The 22,283-nt window shown below is 41.7% G+C and overlaps 1 protein-coding gene across 1 annotated transcript in view; it reads right to left on the bottom strand.

Annotated features, from left to right (window-relative positions):
* Positions 1 to 1,743: 1,743 nt before the first annotated feature.
* The window catches only part of MDFIC2 (MyoD family inhibitor domain containing 2), a 142,438-nt gene continuing 121,898 nt past the window's right edge, over positions 1,744 to 22,283 (bottom strand). Inside the window, exons 2-4 of the mRNA XM_041461984.1 lie at positions 10,659 to 10,727; positions 5,546 to 5,767; positions 1,744 to 2,003 (exon numbers count right to left, since the gene is read on the bottom strand). Coding sequence (XP_041317918.1) covers positions 1,744 to 2,003; positions 5,546 to 5,767; positions 10,659 to 10,727 — 551 coding nt within the window. The remainder of the gene's footprint in view (positions 2,004 to 5,545; positions 5,768 to 10,658; positions 10,728 to 22,283) is intronic.

Here is a 22,283-nt window from a genome sequence, read left to right as displayed (position 1 = left end):
TTTAGCTTAGCTTTGGAAGATTTAAGATCAAAATTCTGTGGGAGAATGCAAACTGAAGCATTAAAACTCAGCATTGCCCATCCTGGGGTGGGTGGCCCAAACCAGTGCCTCCTGAAAAGCAATGTGTTGTGTTCTGGGGTTTGGGTCCAGAGCAGGCTGGGACAGGCATGGTATGAAGGACTAAAGATTTAGCTCCTTCAGGTGACTACAGCTCACAATGGGACAATGCAAGATAAGCAAATCTCTTCTATTCCCCACCAATGTCCTGTAAGGAGCAGAGAAATGAGGTGCTCTGGGCTGCTCACTGCATTGCTGAGGTTTGGTGTCTTCTGGTCACCAGGCTTTGTAAGACACCTGGAAAAAGGTTGTTAGTGGCTCTACTTCTGGCTTTCTGATTTTTTTTGAAAACATGAGTTTTCTAGAAGGGGGTAAGGTAAGGATATACACATGATTTCCCCCCCATTAAATGTTTGTGCACCAGGACTACTCTGTGGCTTCAAAGTGGCTTCAATGATTTTAGAAATGCTTAATATTCCAGCATCTTGCCCAGGATCCTTGTTTGGGATTCCAGAGACACTTCTGCACTGAGATCAGTGGGGTTTTAGGGAGAAATTTTAGTGCTTATACAAAGCAAACACTGACTTTGGTGTTAGTCTATAAATACCTAATGTGAGCAAGCAATTCTGTATTTTCCTCTGTGCTTAATACCTGTGCTCTGCACCCTCAGGCAGCTGAATTTACATGTTTTTGTTGTCATATGTGTAATGTGCAACATGCATTACCTTTTTATTAATCAGACCTGCCATCAGAAAAGAGATAGGGGGAATTTGAAAGCACAACCAGGATAGATACTGTCATTTTGTAATCTTTTGTGCACAGGTGGAGAAACCTGTTTGTTCTAGAATAGGTGGCAATATTCTGTTTCTTGCAAAATTCTTACAAATGAAAATCAAGCAAAGGAGTTACTGGTTATCTATGGGGTAATTCTCCTCTGGAAATGTGCAGTCAATTCCCATTTAGGCTAATTACACTTAAGAAGCCCTTTCCTGTAACTAATGAACAATAGGCATAACCTGTTATTACATAACCATGGGCCAGCACATTAATACACTGTTGAATTGCAGTACACTGTGAAAATGCTTCCTCCACAAAAGTCACTGGAGATTTTCAGTGACATTCGCTGTAATTACCAGTAGCATGATTTCTAATTCATTAATTTTTTTTTTCTACCTATACTGGGCATATAAGAGTGTTTTAAGAGATTGAATAAATAAATTTTTAATTATAAAATGATGTTGTATCATAAATTATTTATAATAACCAACAATGTGTAACACATGTTTAGGTATGAATCCATTAGGAAGATGAACTAATATATATATATCAGTCCTAAAATAACGTCCTAATTTGTTCTGTGCTTATGAATGGCGAAATCAGTGTTTAAAGCAATTAAAGGTTTATAAAAGCTTGGATTGACAGTGGGTAAAGCAGCGAGCACACTTGGCACTTAGGAATTCTGGTTTTTTTTTCATTTTGCTATGGCAGAGAAGACCCCTTTTTGTCCTTTATTTGTGATATCATGCCACCAGAGCGGTACAGATATAGAGACCTCCAGGGAGGCAGCAACAAGATGCACGTAGTCCTCATTGACAAAAACTCTGGCTATGATTAATATTAAAAAAAAAAAAATCTCCTTTGTAATCTGTCAGGTAGTTTTGAGGGATTTTGCCAATTGTTTTCCTATCAGCGATAGCAGACTTCTGAAATCTCCATGGCGAGCTCCAGGCACTCCCCAGTCTCGTGGCAGGACTCAAAGAGGCTGCAATCAATGTCACAGTCGCAGTTGCAGTCGTTGTTGCCGTGGTCTTCGTCGGAGGTCTGGTAATATCTATTGGATGGACAACAGGTATCTGTCAGCCAATGTTCACAGGTATCAGGCAGCATTATAAGAAAGTCCCAAAACTGGCAGAACAAGCAGGCCAGGATAAGTGTTGCGCATTCATCTAAGAGAAAGGAAAAGCAGGGAGACGTAAGAACAAGTGTGAGCTGGGATTACCCAGGTTTAGGCCAGTGTGGCTACACAGAGGTGAGGGGCTGGGCTGAAAGTACATTGATGATAATGACTTCCATAGAGACAAGTGAAAAGTTTATTTTCTATTTTAATTGCTTTGGGAAAACAGCAGCTGTATGAAAAGAATTTGAATGGAGACATTCTATGGCAGTGAAGTCCAGAAGAACAAACCCCTTAAACCAAATTTTATCTTCTCATGCCTGGACAGCAAGGAGGCTGAAGAGGCACGAGAAGCTGGGAGGGGACACAGGCAGGACAGCTGACCCCAGCTGGCTAGAAGGATAGTCCAGACCATATGGCATCAATATAAATTAGGCAGAAAACAAGCAGGGGTTTCTGCTCAGATAACTAACTGGGCATCAGTTGGTGAGTGGTGAGCAATTGCAATTTGTATCCCTTGTTTTGTAATTATTATTATTATTATTATTATTATTATTATCTTCCTCCCATGTAAAAACACTACATTATCCTATTACACTGTATTTATCTATCCCATGAGTTTTCTTCCTTTTACCCTTCTGGTATTCCCATTCTGCAGTGGGGCAGTGAGTGGGGGGTTCTGTGGGGCTGAGTAAACCATGACAGGTGACACTGGAGTTTATTTTCATTTTCACAAGAGTTTGCACTAAAAATGTTTAAAGCCTGCCAAAGACAGGGAGGGAGAGCAGGTCTGGGGAAGAGCATTCATAGAGGGGAGTGTGTCTCAGCTCATGGTCCTCCCAACTCCCCACCAAACAGGGTTCTCACCTTTTTGTTCACAAATGTCAATTTTTCAAAGGAGACAAAAGTTTGGAAAATAGATTATGTAGGATGTGTGTCTGGAGCCAGTAAATATTCCTGAAAATTTTCTCACCATGACTAAAACTCTGTGCTATGTTTGTGCCCTCCCAAAATCAACTAATTAACTCCTCATCCCTCAGCCTCCAGCATCTGGGGAGACTTCTTGGGTGCAGCAGGTGTGAGATTCCAACTGTGTGAATCCACTTGGAGCACAGACCCAGATCTTTCCTTTTTTTTTTTTTTTTTTTTTTCTTTTTTTTTTTTTTTTTTTTTTCCTTTTTTTTTTTTTTCCTTCTTGTTTTTGGAAAGGAAAAATGCCTTCAACAATATGAATGTCTTTTCATTGGTTCTTTCAGGAAAGCATATGGTTATAACCACATTTCTTGCCCTAGGATGACTAACTGTGAACTCATTCAACTGCATTGGTTCTGTTGTGGCATTTTCTAGCTCACGTAACATGAAGTTCACTGCCAGGAAGTTTCCAGAATTATGCTTTTTTTTTTTTAGAAAGCTTTCTTGATGAAAAATACAAAATTAAAAAAAAATCATTCCAGCTTCTTTATTAAAAAGGCAAGGTAGCAAGAACAAATAGCATATGTCTGAACTTCTTTCTAAATGGCATATCATCACCAATGTTATCAATTTTAATACTTATTTAAATATGTCAAGATCTATTTAGGTTCAGACAAGCACAACTAACTTCTAAGTGAGTTCTGTCAAATAAGAATGACTAGATTTTGGTGATACTCAGTAAGTTCATGCTTATATTTTTTCCTAGCTAAATGAACTGAAATAATTATAAAATTGAAACAGTTAATAAGGTGACACCACTGTATTTAATTGTATGAAATTTACACTGTAGAAAATGTAATCATTTTATCCAGTAGTTCTTGGTGTAATTAAGACTATTCTTTTTAGATTACTTATGTTTATGAAATTTCTTTCCTATACATAGATGTGAGAGACAGAATTCAAAGTTATGTCTCAATTAAGGATTTGGCAATTTTTTTCTCCCTCTCCAAAGATCCATTTTTTTAATAACAGGTTTTTTTCCTGAATGTGTTACCATAATGATGCTTGTGTAATCTGGAGAGAATAGATATAATTCTTAGGGCTTCATCCAGGAAAGATAGTACACAAAAAGCACAAGATTTTAATAATAAAGTAATGTTTCAGCACAGACTCTGTGATGTGCAGTAAAGATGCTTTTAAATTCCCATCAGAGCACACACCATGAACTGTGATAATGGATGTAACACATTTCAAAAAATCTGCATGTGTGAGGCTTTTTGGTCCTGTTTTAAGTGGGGTAATGTATATAAATAATAGATATTAGCAATTAGACATCCATTCCTATGCATTCATTTATATATTTGAAAATAAATTAGCCACAAACTGCATAAAAGAAGATGCAATCTCTTGTTTTCCCCTCTGTTTTCCCTGCTGTTTGCCAAACGGCATTACTGCGTTTATCTCAGTGAGAACAATGACCTCAGCTCTCGTTCTCTACATTGCTAGATTAATTAGCACAAAAGAAGAATTTATAATAATTTTTCTAGCATGCCTCATCTCTAAGTTTTCCTGCTCTTGTTTGGTGGCATCTGCTCACACAGATGATGCTCTGAACAACCCTGGTCCAAAGCTTGCTGAAGCCTTTCTGGTCATCCTTGGTGAGACCTATGAGTGTTGTATTTGCTCTTGTCTGAGCACAGGGAACAAAATAATCACCAATTTCCTCATCTATTTCTTTGCCTTCAGAGGTACTCCAAGCACCAGCAAACAGGATTTGGCCTTGTGTATGTAGAATAAGCAGTAAGTTGTCAGAGTGGAGTGAGCGGAGTACGCAATGACAACCACAAATCTGTCTTCCTTTGGTTTTCTTGGCTTCTATCCAGACCTTAACATTATTAATTAAGCACAGATTGGGGTTTTTTTGTTGTTGTTAATTTCCTTCACATTTAGCTTTTTTAAGGAGGATGAAATCTGTTATTTGCATCACATGGTACACACCTGTGTGCCAGTAGTGGTTGAGCTAGACCTCAGACTCAAAATAGGGAGTGTCTGGACAAGAGGCCAAGTCCCCTAAATAAAATAAATACTTCTAATCCTTCTCTGAAATTGAGCATATTCCAATAGATGTATCATAGACATCCCTTTTGTAAGGATCTGTGACACAATAGAGATGTTAATGATTCTTGGAGAACAGGGCACTTTATTGTGTTGATCTGTATTTAGAAATGCTTAATTTAGGAATTGTTAAATGATATGCATGACAGATCCCAGCTCCATTGGATATAACAGGCTAATCCATTATTGCAAAAGGCACTCCAAAGAAACTTCTGAAATACTTCACAGAGCCTTTTTTTAACATCCACTGGAATAACCAAGAATAGATTTATCTGATACTGACACTGGTGTCTCTGTGCAAACTCTCACTACTAAAGTACAAATGCTCTGTGGCACAATAAGCTCTAAGCTCCTCTTCTATGACTTTAGTATCACTGACAATTTAAGATCATCATCTAGAAATTCTCATCTATCACACAAATGTCTTCAGGGCAACTTAACATTGCTTTTGGCGATGTTCTTGAACCTCCTGTTCAACATTTAATTTCGAGTTGGTTATACATAGTTCTTTTGCAGTGGGCATTATTTAGAAATCAGCTCAAATGTGATCTGTTTTATAAAACATACCGTCACTGTCTCTCTGATGTACTGATGCATCATCTTCAATGTAAGTGAATTCTCTGCATTTCTCCAGGGAAGCAATGGATGATCTGCTTGCATCTGACAATTTCTTCTCATTTTTGGTACCCTTTGATGAAGCGTCTGTGATGCTGAATTCTGCGACAGAACTCATAACAATACCTTTCATAGGCTTTTCATCTGTGTGTTTTTCATTTGTAAGCTGGTTATCTGGTGGGATTAGGAAAAAAAAGACTGTGATACCAAGGCAGAGATCTGAGAGAATAACATATGCAGAATTTTCAAACCTACAGTTGTTTACTTCCAAGGCCTAACCCTTCTCACCTAATGATTTCAGTCTCTTTGCAGAGGTTTATTCATAGTAAAGGTATTTGTGAACTTGCCTTCTAAGGCTTTCTCTTAAACCCAGAGGACTTAGAGGCTAAGTAATAATTCACTTCCAGTGGGTGGGATCAGGTTTGGAAAGAAAACAGAACTATTGCCTCGGCTGACATCTATTTAGAGTTTGATATCCTAACTTCAATTTGTGACATAAAAGAAGGTAAAACAATTATCTTGTTATTTATCAGCTGCAACTTCATTGCCCTAAATTAACAGCCAACAACGTGCATGTAGGCGGTACCTGGATGCAGGTGTGCCAGATCACCGTGGCTCATAATCTTGTAGCAAAGACAGCCAGATGGTCTCTGCTTAGCATCCAGATTCCTTATTTCATAACTTCATCCCCACTTGCATTGTTGGCCTGGAAGTCAACTAGGAGATGGGATACTTCACATGCTGTCAGCATGCCAGAGAGGCAGCTCAAAAACCAGAGGGAGAGCTTAATTTTAAGCCCCAACTAGGGGAAAGGTTAAGAAGAGTTCTGAGTTCAATTTATTCTCGAAGAACTCTTCAGGCACAGATAAACATGGGTTGATATATAGTTTCACTCGATCTCTGAAGTGATCAAGTGGCCAAGAAACACAGTCATTCTCTCCATGGAGGGGATGATAAAACCTCATCAGTTCTTATCTACAGCTGATTAACTCCTGCACCTCACATCAAGCACAGCCTCACTTTTTATCTCACTTAAATCTTGTGATATGCTTGCTCTTGAGCTATATACAGAAAATCAATCTTTACAAACACCTCAGTTTTGCAAATGCTACTTTCTGAGAGGAACAGTGAGTGCTCTGAAGTAGTTCGTCTGCACTTGCCTGCAAGGAGTCTGAAGAGAGGGCCCGCATATCTCTTGGTTTTTAGGTACCTTTGACTTCTGACACATGGTAAAGAAAAGCCAAGGAAATGCTGACAGAGAGTGAAACCTTGATGAGACTGCAGCTGATCCCCCACTATCCTTGCAGAGAGAGGAGGAAATGTGGGTGGGATGGATGGATTGCAGGGTAAGTGAAAAACCAGTGCAACCATAAGGCTTGAAGAGGGGGGAAGCAAGGATTTGAGAGATAAGTGGTATCTTGCTCAAGTCCAGTGAAGGCCACTGAGGTGGTGAGGGGTCTGGAAGACCTTCTGTGTGAGCAGAGGCTGGGGGAGCTGTCTTTGGTTGGCGTGAAGGAGAAGGCAAAGAACAGTTCTGGATGCCTTGTTCCCCTCCAGAGCCAGGGAAACTGAGAAGCCAGACCCCAACTCCTCCCAGCAGGGCACAGATGGAAAACGAGGAGAGGGCACTGTCAGAAGCTGCAGCAAAGGCAACTGGAACTGTCCAGAGAAGGAATTCCTCATCATGGGATGTGTAAAGCACCAGAACAGACCACAGCAAGGCTGTGGTTGTATGAAGAGCTGGGCATGGACCCCAGCAACCTGCTCTTACTCTGGGTTTCTGACAGAGGCTAAATGTGGTGATTCTAGAGTCCCTTCCAAGCTAATTTTCCTATGATTTATGTGACTCCATTTACTTACAGAATGAGTGAGCAAGTAATTTAAATTTCTAGACGTGTTTCTAGCCATTTTCTGTCATTTTTACCTAGTGAAATACGTAGAAGCAGAAAAGCTGGGTAGAAGTTAGTAGAGATCTTGGGATAAGATAAGTATAAAAACTAGGCTATCATTTTCATTTTAAATCACTGCTTTAAAATTGTGTGTTGGCAGAGGTAACTGACTTCTTGATTTTGAAGTCATAATGACAACAAAGTCTACTGTGATGGAAATGTGAATTTCCCTGTCCAGGAGACTTGGCCTTGGGCAGGGAGTGAAAGATGGAGTGGAGGCAGCAAGAGAGCAGTGGCACAGAGAGGCGGCTCAGAAACCTATAACTGTCAGGTTTTGTGAGCATTATGGTGAAGGAAAGCCACAGGCAAGATGAGAAGGACAGGAGAGGCAGTGGCACCACTGAGTGTGACCCAGCAGTGTAAAGCACAACAGTTCTCCCCTGAGCTTGTACCCTTGGTCATAGGAAATCAGCATCCGAGGCTATGCATGTCTGGGTTTGCCCATCTGTGATGAGTTGTTGATAGTTTTCCCCTCAGAGCAAATACATACAGCTTTTTCCCCCCTCCTTTCTGACTTCTTGGCCAGCCTCTTCAGTCCATAATGTGAAAACTCATGTATTTTGGATGTCCTTTCATGCAGAGTCATGACTGTTTTCCAGTGTCTGTAAATCAATGACATTCCACAGGTTTGCCTGCACTTTCATTCAATAACAAACCATCTCCAGGAAAAGTGCTGATTAAAGCAGCAGAGCTCAGGAGGAAGCAATGACCCTCTTAGGCATTAGATTTATTGGATAGCAATTGTTTTGTGAGTCCAAAAGACACAAGCCCTCCCTGTTAGCCAGGTGCCAATATCACAAATGGGTCCTGTTTGCTCACCCTGAGAGCTACACCCAGGCTGAGCCTTTGGATACACATGGATCAGATCAAAAGGCTTAGGCAAGAATAACTATTATTTTCCACTTTCAAAATCTGCCCAAAAATCTAAACTAGATATGTTTTAATCCATGATATATTTGTTGAGTTCCCCAATTCCGCAACAATACAATGGCCCACGGAATGGATTTAAGCATTCAAGAGGCGAGACTGAAAAAAAGTCTGACAGAAGTAATCAGTAAATGCCAGACTGACATTTACTGTATCCACCGACTTCTACTATTCATACTTGGAGTCAATTTTTATTCTTGAAGTGCTGTTGAAGAGAAATCAAAACCAGAAATAGAAAGGCATAGACATAACCTGAATTTTTCAATACAGCACCATCAAACAAAAGGGTAACAAAAGCTGTCACTCAGAGACTCTTCTGTTTGTTAAAGCATACTACATCTTGGAAAATACAGTACATTTTAGTGTCAGACTTTTAGTTTGAAAAGCTCCCTTTCAGTAATGTTATACTTGTCTTGTACAGCTAGATCAAGTCTTCATGCAATCACTGTAACAAGCAACTTGCTATGACAAGCGAGATCCTTGCTTCCAGAAAACACTGCAGGAGAGGCTAAAGCAGTGTACAATTATAGGTCTCCATTTCATTTTTATGCAATTACCTTCAGTTCAGCTGTGGGTCCATCTACATTATGTCTTTTATCAATTTAATGTTTGCACAAAGTGTCTGAAGAAATAAAGATTGTGCTAGACCAGCAGAAATAAAAGGTGGTTAGCACTTTTTTTTTTTTTTCTATTATGGTTTGTTGCTGGATAGAACAGTAGTAGGTTGAGAGTTTGGAACACATAGATGTAGCCAAATAGGCTTTAAAAATATATTATATACCACTGATACTAATTATGATTACTGTTAAATGAGAATATAAAAATCCCCAAATTACAATTAGAGATGGGAAGAGGGTCAAACTTTGCAACTCTCCTTTAAGAGTCTGTCTTCAGCTTCAAATGCCCACATATGTCTGTGTTTTTAACATATAGAAATCAACCACTGAAGTGAACTTAAAGGGAAAAATAAGTGTATCATGATGAAGAAATCTCAGATTATTCAGTGTTAGACTGTTAGGCAGAGGCTGCTAAAGGTACACCCCCACAATGTGCCATTTTTAAGTAGTATGAAGTAGCAACTTTCTTCCTCACATGGGGAAGCTGGGACTCGCCTTGGCTGTTGCAGTAGAACACTGGGATTGTTCACCCATGTTTGTATTAAAGATAGTCTCAATACTCACTTGGAATTTCTTTTTTCTTTTTCTTTTTGGAGTTGGGCGATTCAGATGGCTGACTACAAGTGTCTAAATTCATGAAAGCACAAAGTAAATCACTTACTTTCCACTGAGGCCAGCCCCAGATCCCTCTGGTTAATAGGGAGGAGCAGTGATACCAAGACTGGCATTTGCAGTATGTCCCCTGACCTCTATTTCTCTTCATTGGCTTTAGGCACAAACCAGCATCTTGCAGCCCTGGAGAAGAGGAGTCTGCAGTTTCCCTGCATGCTTCTGAAATTAGATTTACTATAGAGGTATACAAGGGCTCTAAGTCTATTTTTGATAAGGGACAGAGGGTTTAAGAGGTGCTCTGTTCTGCTGAACAGGGACTGCAGCAATGCAGGTAATCCAAGCAGCTCTCAGAGCAGCTGTTTAGGAGGAGACTCCACTGAAGGGGAAGGAGAATTGATCTCTGACCCTCCTAGGGCTCATCCATGTCTTACAAGCAAAGGACGAGGGAGCCTGTGGCTCTACTCAGTGCTGGCATTTATTCCAAATCCATCCTGGCAGTGGCCCTTTGTCTCATGCCCCTGTAGCAAGGAGTCCCAAGGGTTAATGCTAAACTGTGTGGAAAACTGTAGCAGTTTAGGACCTGTAACTTTTTAATTTTCCCCTGAGGCATGTTGGTGTATCAGTGCAGCATTCATTTCCCCGTGCCCTGCTGTCGCTACCTGTCTGTTTAATGTAGCACATGCTCATCACTGAAAGGGCTGTGTGCCATGTCCATTCAGTCCCCAGATGACACAGGCAGAGCTACATCAGACCTGATGGATGAAAACTTGTACGTATGAAGGCTTGGTCTGAACACAGTGGTTCTCATAGAATGGAGAAACCCAAACCTCAGGGTTTGACAGCAGTGCTTCAAAAAGGCAAAAGCCAAATAAAAACACAACGCCTTTTCTTGATCATTTAATGGATATAATGGCCTGCCAGGGAGGGAGTATCTCTGCATGCATGGGGACAGCATCTTACCTGGATGGTCCTCACTGCTCGGTGTCACCCCAGGGAGGGCCAGTAGAGGCAGGGAGCTGGTGCGACGGTCTTGGTGGAGAGAAGAAAACAAAATTGAAGAGGGATAAGTGTCAAATGAATGTGGTTTGGCACAGCTGTTACTCACAGCCACTTAGTGACAGTCATTGACTTCACGAGTTGTTGGTCTGAGGTCAAACAGAAGCAAATCTGCTTCCTTGCAGAGGGAGGTTACATGGCATGGTGTGCTGTTTGTGTTACCCTCTGTCTTGTTTCAGGAAAGGAAGCAAAAAATAAACTGCCAAGACAGAAAATTTCACCCAAGAAGAGGTGAAGAGAATCACCAGCAAACACAGTAATTCAGTTAGGTACAGAAAATTTGAGAGCTGGGAGGTCTGAGATGAAATGTGGGGCGTCACCCAAGCTCAAACACCTCAGAAACCTTAAATGAGGATCCCAAATCTTGAGTAAGGGAAGAGAGAGGAAATTTAAGCCCAAACTCCAAGCTTCATGGCTTGTCAGTCTTGGTGGACAAGATGCCCAAGGTCCCTGTGGTAACAAGCCCAGGTCCCCACACGGAACAGTGCTGAGCTCCTCCACCTCAGATGGGCCTGCCAGGCTGTTCACTCCATGCCTAAGGCTTGGAGACTTAAATCTCCTTTCCTTCTCTCTCCATGTGTCAGGGAGGCAAAGCAGGAGGGGGTGTGGGACTATCCCAGCAGTGAGTGCAGCAGATGGAGCAAACTCCATGGGAACTGCTGTTGCCCACATGGGAGAGGCCGGAGGGAGCGTGGGCGCCGTGGCCCATCGAAGGGAGCTGCTCCAGACCAATATATCACAGGGGCTTTCAGAGATTCGTGCCCATTACATTTTGCTGAGCTCAGGCAGAAGGATGCAGGGGATTTGGAGACTGTTTATTTTTGTCATGAGGAAACAGGAAATAGTACACAAGGCTATAAATATATCCCGGGCTTCAGATGACATCATGAACTCGTGCAAGTGCTTCACTACTGATTTACGATGATGGACTGGTAATTCACAGGAGCTTTGGGTTTACTTTATTTTGCTGTTGCAGTAACAAAGCTAATGGTGCAATCCCAGGAGGGGGTATTTTATCAATAGTGAATTTTTGACCTCATTGCATACATTGTACTTCATGAATTAGTGACCCAGCTAACTGTAAAGCCTTCTATAGGCTTATTGTAAATCTATCATAGGACTGGCAAAAACTTTTGGCCCAGATCCTAAGCTCTGACAGGCATGTGTTGATGGACTGCATAGCAAGCACTTCCACTAATATTTCTCACTAATTATGCCATATATTAAGAAAAAATGAATGAAGCCAATGTTTATATGCCGCTTTAACTGCTTTTCATATAAGAAAGCAACACAATCCCTAATAAATTTTCACCTTCAACATTTCTATTCATTATAATTTTTACCATGATGAATGAAGTTAGAACTGGAAAGGGAGGGGGTTCATCTTGAAATCTGTTCAGTGAATGACTGAATTTACTTCCCTTCCCCAACTTGTGTCGAGGAAGGAGGGAACAGATGGACACAGGAAGAAGAGGGAGGCGAGTGCGGAACGAAGGAGATGGGTGAGGAACAGATGGAGTCAGGAGAAAGTGAAGAGGAGAGTCAGCAAGGATGGTAGAAAAGTTTTCCACTTGACCTTGAGTTGAAATGAAGATCTGCATGCAGCATGGGGCAGCTAGATTTTTGGGATGTATCCTTTTTTTTTCTCCATGGCATTTAGCTATAAGGTCTTGTGGGCCATCCCAGCAGCTCAGTGCATCCCAAGGGGGACAGCAGAGCCAGGACCTGGATTTTCCCTAGGGGTCACCTGCTGCAGAAGGGCACCTGCACTGTGTTCAAGTCCTCTAATGGTAATGGCAGGGGAGAACCGTGTGCCAACACAGGAACAAAAATGGGCTGGGATGTTGTAATTCTCCCAGGCATCCTATCCAAGCCAGAAATTGGAGTTTATAATTTTGAAGAAGTGTATTACACCCAGTTTGTTAGGATCCAATGGCCAAAATACTCAGAGTAATTTATGATTTTACCTGCTTAAAGCAAGACATTCGAGATGGCCTGATTTTCAGAATACGCTGAGCATCTGTGTTTTGATGTGTATTGAATTATATATCCCAAATCACTAGTAAGTCCTGGAAAATCTTGATTGTATTCTTAATTCGGTTAAATTGCCTGCATATACTCCACTGGTTCTGGCTTTGCTAGCTAAAGAATGGAAAAGGTGAAAGCTAAATATTGGCCATGTGTGTCATTCCCTTTGAAGAAAATGGGAGCCATGTGCACTCACCTAACAGCAATGTTTGGCCCCAACTATGATTTCACAGCTGGGCCCTAACTTCAGGAATGCCAAAGCACTAAATGATTCAATTGGAGTAATCTGATCAATGCTGTATTTTCGCTGTGGATTTAAATTGCACACACAGCAAGAGCAGAGTTGGTTTTCTTCTGTCTCAAAATCACTTTTCTCTGCAGACTTGATAGCATAAATATGAAGTATTGCTCTCATCACACAAATAAGTGAAATGGCAGAAAACGTATGTCAAATAAAATGTACAACATTACGTCCTTTTTACTTTTTGGAGGCTGTTTAAGAAAACGGCTTCATTAACTTTGACTGAATAAAAGGTTCCTTTAAGGGATTTCAATAGGTGACATGAAAAATGTTAATACGAATGATCAAGACAATGGAGGTTAAAACTGTTTTGAAAATATGTTTCTTTTATAGATCTTGGCTGTTGGAAGAGTTACAGAATAAATATACGGTAGTGCTGACATTCAGTGCTGTTTCATCTTAGCAAAGAGTTTTTAATAAAGAAAATTCTTTTCAAGGAATGCTTTCTGCAGCCAGTCTTCAAAAAGAGGTTCCCCCCCCCCCCCCAGTTTAATAAAATTAAAGTAATTTATGTCATATTGATATGTCGATATGTTTTTCAATAAACTTTTTCACAGGGATTTTTTTAAAAATTCTTTTCACTTTAAAAATTATAATTATATGTCTTCCTCCCACTTTGAAAATGGCACAAGGTGCTCATTTGCAGAGCTCTACTGTTCAAATCTTCACTGAGAATAGAAATGTCATGACTCAGTTAACAATGCTTTATTATTCACATTGATCTTTTTTTATAGTGTTCTTTATCTCAAAAACATTGTAAATCAGATATCTTCCTCCCACTCTTTTGTTCATTTGCAAATTTTTATTATTCTAGTTTAAAAAAGCAATGGAGTGTCAAGAGTCAGTGTATATTGTTTATGTTCTTTTTTGCTTCAAAATTACTTTTAACTATAAAAAGTAAGATGTATAGCAGGAAAAAAAAGCTGGATTTAAAGATGCTTAAAAAAGAATTGAAGGGATCAGTGTGAATTTTATGCTGTTCTCTTACACCTTGGAGTTGTAACGACTTTGCAAGAAGGGGGACTGAGCAATTTATGGAAAGGTTTTTATGTGCTAAGTCCAAAGTCCCTGTTGCATCAGACATCATCATCTGTGTTAAAGGCTGTGCATAATTCATGCCCTAAATGCCCACAATAGCAAAATTCCCAGTGTGTTCACTGGCTGGTTTGCAGGGCCTGCCCAGAGCCCTTCCTGTCCATGGCTCCCTGTCGCAGCCTGCTGCGAGGTCCTCAGGAGCCTCAGCTGATGAGCACCAGGATAAATCACCGAATTGTCACAGGAACCTCACAGCTTTGGTATCAGTGTTAACTGAAGCAGAAACACAACATCAGCTGGTCAACAGGCAAGGCAATCCCTGAAACCCAGGGGGCTGGATGTGGGATACAGCTGTGCACCTTTCAGGAGAGCCTTATAAGAGCCCTCAGGACTTGTTTGTAGATTGGGTCTCACAAATTCCCCTTTAGATTAGCTCTCTCAAATTCCCCTTCAGCCACTGTTTTCTTTCCCTGTCATTTTTTTTCTTTAGGTCCATATTTCTGTCCTGGCAGTCCTGACTTTTTGAATGGCTTCCATGAGATAAATCTATTGCAGGAATTGGGGTTGGTCCAGAGAGCAGCAGGATCTCATAGTATTTCACATGCTTCTTGCTGTTAGGTAATTTTTTTTATCATCTTCTCCCTGTTTTGAATTTTATGATCAGAGCATCCTGGCACCCTGTTGTTATTCCAGCAGGTCTTGAAAGAGATCATCCTCTCTGGGAGTAACTGAGGCAGGGTGGCTATATAGCCTGTATTCAGGCTATACCTGAAGTTGTATTTAAGCTCCAGACTGGATTTTTTTTGTCTTACTGAATTATAGAGTGGTTTGGGTTGGAAGGGACTGAAATACCATCTAGTCCCAACCACCCACCATGGGCAGGAACACTTGCTACTAGACCAGGTTGCTCCAAGCCCTGTGGAACCTGGCCTTGAGAACTCCAGAGATGGGGAGGACCGTGTAGGTGTGTGGTGGCCCTATTGTATGAAACAGCCCTAAAAAGTGTTGTAAATGAAGCTAAATTCTGCTTTCCAAACTATTTTTTTCTTTCTTTTTGTTTAAAACTGCACTCTGCTGAGATTTGCTAAAAGGGATAATTTAAAAACTCAGAACAAGTCACAAACTGAACCCAAACTGAAAGCACACAGCCCTGTCCTCCCCACTCCAAGTGGAGGGCTTAGCAATGCTTGTTTTTATTAATGTCAGTAGGTCACCCCTGTTACCATATGTCTGTGCCAGTCCCTGTCCTCTTCCCCAGGTTGGGATTTGGGATGCACAGCACCACACAGAGCCCCTGAGGCCATGCTCTGATGGGGCTGCCTGCACACCCCTCAGTGGCTGCTGGGGCAGATCCATCCCAGTGCTCATGGACATCTTCTTGTTTTGCAGGGCTAACTCAAACCTCTCAAATTCTCTTTATTCCTCACTGCACAGAGTGAAACTGGAAGGTTTGATGTATTGTCTCATTTGAATTGACCTTACTGTTTTCAAAGCAGAGACAAAATAAACTTTACAATTGTTATTGTTGTTATTGTTGCTTTGATGTCACTGCTGCATTAATTCACTCCTCCTTCCTCTCGTGGTTAATGACTCACCCCACAATGAGGTTAAGATTGTCTGCCAATATGACCAAATTTCAGAAACAAAATCCTAACCTGAGCTGAGTAGCCAGAAGTGGACGGGGCTTTGTTTAATCACTGCCACAGTAACTAAAGGTAGATGTCACCCATGGACAACCTTGAGCAATTGCTCACTCTTTAGCTGGGAAAATTTATGGGTAATATAAACCAGAAAATGCTGAGCTGATTACAAAAGAAATTTTTTCCATGTAAAACTCTGTGTCATTAAATTTGGAAAGCACTTAAAATTCTCAGTTTTATTTTTGGTAATCACTATGTATTGAAAAGTGAAAATATCAGAGGGATCTCTAGGCAGAATTTGTGAACTTTCCAATGAAAAGACAGTACAGTGTCTTCCTTTCGTGTCCCAAGGTCCTTGACAACTGTGCTGCTTTCTGAATGACACAGAAGTGGTGTGCCAAGAGTTTATTCCCAAAGCAGGCATTACACACAGTTATGGTCACAAAGATATCCTTGCACAGCATTAATGGCAGAGCTGTTCCAAGAATGTCAGCGTTTTCATTTGGTGGGGGGAAACACTAACAAGCCCACGTATATTAACACCATCCAACCCATATATATTCTTAAAATATACGTCCAAACATTTTAAATGCTGTGAAATAGAGCTGCAAATCACAAAAGATGCAGCACTTCTCACAGGTAGTCCTTAGATCTCTACTGTTGGTAAATTGACATATGATATATATGACTACAACCCTCCACATCTTCTAATGAGGTATAAAAGCTTTTCTTTGACTTGAACCCAATGGTGAGTGGCAATCTGTGAGTCTTATGTCTTCTATGAGTCTTTTCCAGCAAACACTTCCATTTGTTTCTCTCTTGCCTGCATGCTGGGCTGGAACACAACTGGGAGCTGGACTTGCACACTGTAATAAACATTATTAATCTTATTGCCATCTGAGCACCTCCCCAGGTGTTGCAGAACAGGCTGTGCTGGACCATGCTGGAAAACTACTTATTTATCTTTGCAAGGGCTTGATCCTGTACCTCCAGATGTCAAAGAAAAGAGTTCCAGGGGGCTCAGATCAGGCCCCAAACCAGCCTCCAGTATGGTGGCCTTCTCTGGGTTTCCTTGCTCTTTTCCTCAGAAAAAGGCACAGACAAAGCAATTAGCAATATCTGAAGCAGAAGATGTATCATGCTGTGCATCTTTTCACAAATCCTCTTTTCTCCCTGCACCAAAGATGCAAAACATCTATTCTGGGGGCAGACAGATGACATCCACTGTTACTTATGTATGTAATAAGTACTCTTAAAGTGGTGTAGTCTTGCCGGCTCTGGCAAAGGCAAACACGGTAAATGTTCTGCTCACAGCATTAAACACACTTCTCTAGCTGTGCAGTGGAAGAATGTGTTTAAACTCGCAGTCTATCACTATTCCTGGATAGTGTAGGAGAGTCAGGAACACTCAAGATGTCTTTTCCTGTGTATATTAACTCGTTCTGAAGAAAATAGCGTTCTTAGAAAACACGACTCTTATGGCAGAAGAAAGTTTCCTTCATGATTGTGCCACAAAGGTTTCTGAACAGCTGCTTGTTCCTTTGGGTGCATGAAATATGAGGTTCAGCCTGCTTAGAAGTGCAAACACGTAATTTCTTCTCACCGTGGCACCTTCGCTGTGGTCATTTCCACCTGGCTTTGTGATGCTGGCAAGTGCAGTAGTAACACAATGTCTGCATTGTGTGAGCTCTTGGAGGAGAGCTGTAGAGCTCCACAGCCCCAGGGAAATGCCAGTCTCCCCAGATCTGTCTGTTTGTCCTGCTTCACCAGGAGCTGCATTCACAAGGACTTTTGTTAGTCTGATGTGGGCAGTGAACCCCAGAGTTTCAGGTGTTGCTGGATGGCAGCACAGCTCCCACCTGTCTGTGCACCACGCACAAGGAGGGAAGGGTTGTTGGGCAGCCTTCAGCAGGCTGGGCTTGCCAAGGACACAGGAGTGGCACCTCTTGTCCATCCTCCTTGGGGCTGCCTGGCTTGGGGACAGGCGAGAGCCCAATGCTCTCCCCAGCACTCCCTGACATAAAATCATTACTGAAGTTTTGCACAAGGCTCAGGTGTACAAACAATCCATGACATAAAATCATTACTGAAGTTTTGCACAAGGCTCAGGTGTACAAACCCTTCCAAGCGAGGAGGTCACAGCCCAGGCCCTGAGAGGAAGAAGTGGGCGTCAAAGAAATGGAAGAGGTGTCACTATTTTAACACAGATTAGGCAAAATCTAACCCCCATTAATCCTTCAGAGCAGGGCCACTGGTTTGTTCTTTTTCAATCTGTTCTGTATTCAAAGCAAGCACAGTTTTTTCTGTCGCTATACTGCTATTGTTAACAACTATAAATGTATTAAAAACACAGGGGCATTTTAGTATGTGTATTGTGCATAAGAAATATTGTTACATGACAAGCTCCAATTGGCAAGTGAAAAGAGGTTTTATTGAAGGAAATAGCAGTAGCAAACAGTGAACTATGCAGAATAATGGTAATTGTTCCTTTAACATTGGCAGCGCGCGTTCACTTAATATGACTGCTCCTCTGTCTCTGCCTCATCCAGACCCAGAGGACCTGTTAGACAAGCAGGCAGCCACCTCTCTCTGGGATCAAGCTGTCAATGCAAACTTGCTTTCTTTCTATTTCTCTGAGCTAAGCTATACCCCCAGAGCTCCTGAAGCTTTTCCTGAGTGAAAGCTTTAAAAAAGCTCCATTCTAAATTACATCACACGAGCTGTTCTCTTCAGACTGACAGAACAAAAGCAGGAGGGGGGGGGGAAATGCCAAAAGTACCATCTGAATGACTTGAGTTGCACAGGATGATTTACCTCCTCATGCTTTATCAGAGCAGGTGAGCATCTTGACCTTACCTACATCATCAGTGTCCTCTAAGTAGCAGAGAAAGTTTGCATTGTGTGTGCATCCAGTACAAACAGAATCACAGAATGGTTTGGGTTGGAGGGGACCTTAAGGATCATACTATTCCAAGCCCCCTGCCATGGGCAGGGACACCTTCCACCAGCTGAGGGTTCTCAGAGCTCCATCCAGCCTGGTCTTGAACATTTCCAGGGATGGGGAACTTCTCTGGCTAACCAGTGCCAGTGTCTTGCTGTCTTCACAGTAAAACATCTCCTCCTGATATCGACTCTAAACCTACTCTTCAGATTTAAGCCGTTCCCCCTTATCTATCACTTCATGCCTTTGCCAAAAGCCCCCTCCCAGCTCTCTTGTAGGTCCTCATGAGGTACTGAATCCATCAGGTGTAGGCTTTTTGATGGCAACAATGGGGTCTTGGGTGTCCATTCCTTGTGGGGCCATGGTGCTTTCTAAAATTTTTGGATGATGTGGTTTCTAACACAGCCAGCTCATTGCTACTGGAAGAGCCCAGCCTGTGGGTGCTGCCCAGCCTGGTGTACTCATCCTTTAATCAGCAACACCCCAATTAATGGTCATGGTGAGCACTGCTGAGGGCCACTGCCAAAATCTGAAAGGTCTCTTGGGTTGGCTCCATCTGGGACGCTCCAAATGACATTTTCAGAAGTAATTGGAGCAGATAAGCATTACCCACTTCTGGAGTGGCTGGGTAGAAAGCAGATAAATTGGCATATCTCCCCATTCTAAAGGCTTTCAGATGGTGTTAATTGGTATGAGAAGCCTCAGTTAGGAAAACATCCTCAGCTGGGAGGGGAGAGGGCCACAGGCCTTGCTTCTTCTTCAGCAGATAAATAGAGGAAAGAGGGCAAACAGCATCATGGCAGTTCTCCAGGTAATGTGCAAAATTAGTAGCCCTGGAAAGGAGGCAGCTTAAGGGCTGCCTGATACAAAAGTAATCAAGTGAGATCCTGCAAACAGGAATAAACAGCATTTTTGTGGCTCCTAATCTGACCCTTTTGGGGTTCTTACTCAATTTTCATAAGAGAATGGTGGTGAGGTTATGAGCTCATTCTCGTGCTCTAAAGCTTTTAGGCCTCTGCACAGCATTTTTGTGTTTGTACTGCTGTTTTGAGTAAACTTCAAAATGTTTCTTTAGCATCATTAACATAAAAAATAATCTCAATTTAAAGATGGGCTGAAAGCTGAAACAGATGAAAAATATGAAGGAAAAAGTGTTGCTTCCATCCCCCAATGGAATTAGACTTATTGAGCTATTTTTTTTTAATGGAAAGTGCTACTTGAGTACCTGAAGTGGTGCTCTGCTCCAAGAGCAGAGTAGGTGAGGGGTTTACCTGAGTGTCTAAGGGGCTGCCCAATTTGAGAAAATAATGGGAAAAGAAAGTTTCACTAAGCAGGAGAAGCTCCTGAGCTGGTGAAGTGCCTTTGTTATCCCACATGGGTGTTTTGTGAACACCTCAAAGCTGTATTGTTATCAGAGGAAAGAGAAAAGTCAAGCTATGTCCCCTAATTGACTTCATGAGTATGTTAAAATTGATTCCTAATAGAAGTTGGGAGATGCCCCTTCCCTTTAGTTCATGTTCTGTGGCCTCTTACTGAGATGATCTTGGATATGTTTTCCAACAAAAGTGATTCTATAATTCTGTGTTTTCCCCAGGGAATGCAGCAATTTTCGTGCAGTTGACACAACCTGGCTTACCCAAAAGGGCAGAGACTGCTTGGGGATCCTGATTCACTGATGCAGCATTGAACCCTGAGTTTCTGAGTGAGTAAAATTTGTCTTCTGCTGTCTTTGTTTTGGTAGCCCATGTTTGAGCTTTCTTTATGCACCTGACCAGTGAAATGAGTCTGCCTCAATCCATGAGAGACCATCCTAATGCCCATTAAAGGTGAAGGAATTGTTTGGTTGCAGGGCAAACCACTGCAAGTGTTGTATCTGATACCTGCACCAAAATGAAAATCTTAATTATGTAAACCTTCATTACCTGAGGTAACCACTGGTAATGAGCTGTATGCTTTGTCACATCCCTGCTGCTACCAATGGTACAGATAAAGATGCTGGACTTTTGAAGGTCATGGAATAAGTTATTAAACATAACCCCAGTATAGATTTCTGAACCATGGGTTTGGAATATTTTGAAGGTTCAAGTTTAGCTCGCCCATCTTTACTTCTCTGTTTCAGCATAGCAGTGCTTCCTATCTTTTTAGGTATTCTAGGCTTTTGTGTAGCCTTTCACCACTATGACCTCTGAGAATCTCAAAATCTTTAACTGGCAAAGTTGGAAACTTGGTGATCTCTGTAGCACTGTGCCTTTCTCCTCTGTTTGGAGGGGAAGATGTAGCTCTCATCTAAATGACTGAATGCTTGGGTGGCCCTGGGATCCCAATGGGTGTGAGATTTTGTGCCACACAGAGGTCACAAAAATAATGTTTTGCAGTTTCTTTGGTAAATCTTGATCTGAATACAAATTGTGTCTCAAGTTGTGCTTCTAATAGTGCTAACCAGTAGCTTGCTTTGCTATAAAATGAGAAAAATGTTATCTGGAAATAACTTTCAGATAACAGGCAGGGTGCCATATTCCCAGACTGAATTCCAGCAAAGCTGGCCTTCCAGCTGGACAGCAGGGGAGCTTCTTGTGGCTTGGGGACAAGTGTGCTTGTAGGCAAAGGCTTGTGAGACTCTGACACTTTGCCACAAGCAAGACATGGAGTCCCTGGGGAGCTGTGTGTCTGAGAAGGGATTAATTTGCTTGTGCCACCGTGCAGACCACACTGCCCTCTGCTCCCACCCTGTTTGATTCACAGCCTGGGCTGCTCTGTCTGGCTTCAGCCTTTGGGGGTGGATTGAGGGAATGACTTATTCCCATCTGGACTGAGGTCCAGAAAATGTGCTTCGAAATCTGTAGATATCATTTCTCCTTTTTATTCTCCAAGAATGTGTAAGACAAGCTTTATGTTGTCTTTGAGCTTGCTAAAAAGGGAACAGAAATTCATGCCTGTTTCCATGTGTTTATTTTGAGTCATGACTCTTCTGGGAAGGGTGATTTGTTTGTCTTTCCATGACAAATGACAATGGTTTAAGTTGCATCTCTGCCAACCTCTTTCTAAGTGGTTTCAAGTAGTTTACTTACAGGGATTATTTCATCTGCCACAGAACATGAGGCAGCTCTGAGGTAGTGTCTAACTTGCACTGAACAAAACCGTGGAAAGTTAGCTTAAGGCAGGAAATTTAAGGTTCAGTAGACAGTAGGATCACAGGAGCATGAAGTGATGGTTTGCAAGCATTTTGCACTTGGAGAAAAAAGAAATTTTTCTCTCCTGATAGCACCAGGAAAGTCTTGTAACATGATGAAGTGATGGTTTGCAAGCATTTTGCACTTGGAGAAAAAAGAAATTATTTGACTTTTCCTCTCCTGATAGCACCAGGAAGACCAGGAAACTCTTGTAACATTGGATGTGCTGACGGCTTAACTTCTGACTGTCCTTCAATAAGAACTTGTGCTATTTAACCCCGTGTAAAGTGGAAGCATACAGTACCTAAGCATATATGATTGGATGCTGAAGTAATGGCTGTAAGCTAATATAGGCTTCATAAATGTCATTGTCAAGGTCTTGTGGTTGCCTTGCTGAGCTTCTGAAAGAGTCTG

Source organism: Pyrgilauda ruficollis, unplaced genomic scaffold, assembly GCF_017590135.1.
Source record: "Pyrgilauda ruficollis isolate IOZ18807 unplaced genomic scaffold, ASM1759013v1 scaffold10, whole genome shotgun sequence".
In the NCBI taxonomy this organism is placed as follows: domain Eukaryota; kingdom Metazoa; phylum Chordata; class Aves; order Passeriformes; family Passeridae; genus Pyrgilauda; species Pyrgilauda ruficollis.
The sequence above is the reverse complement of the archived record's forward strand: the minus strand, read 5'-3'. Positions and strand labels throughout refer to the sequence as shown.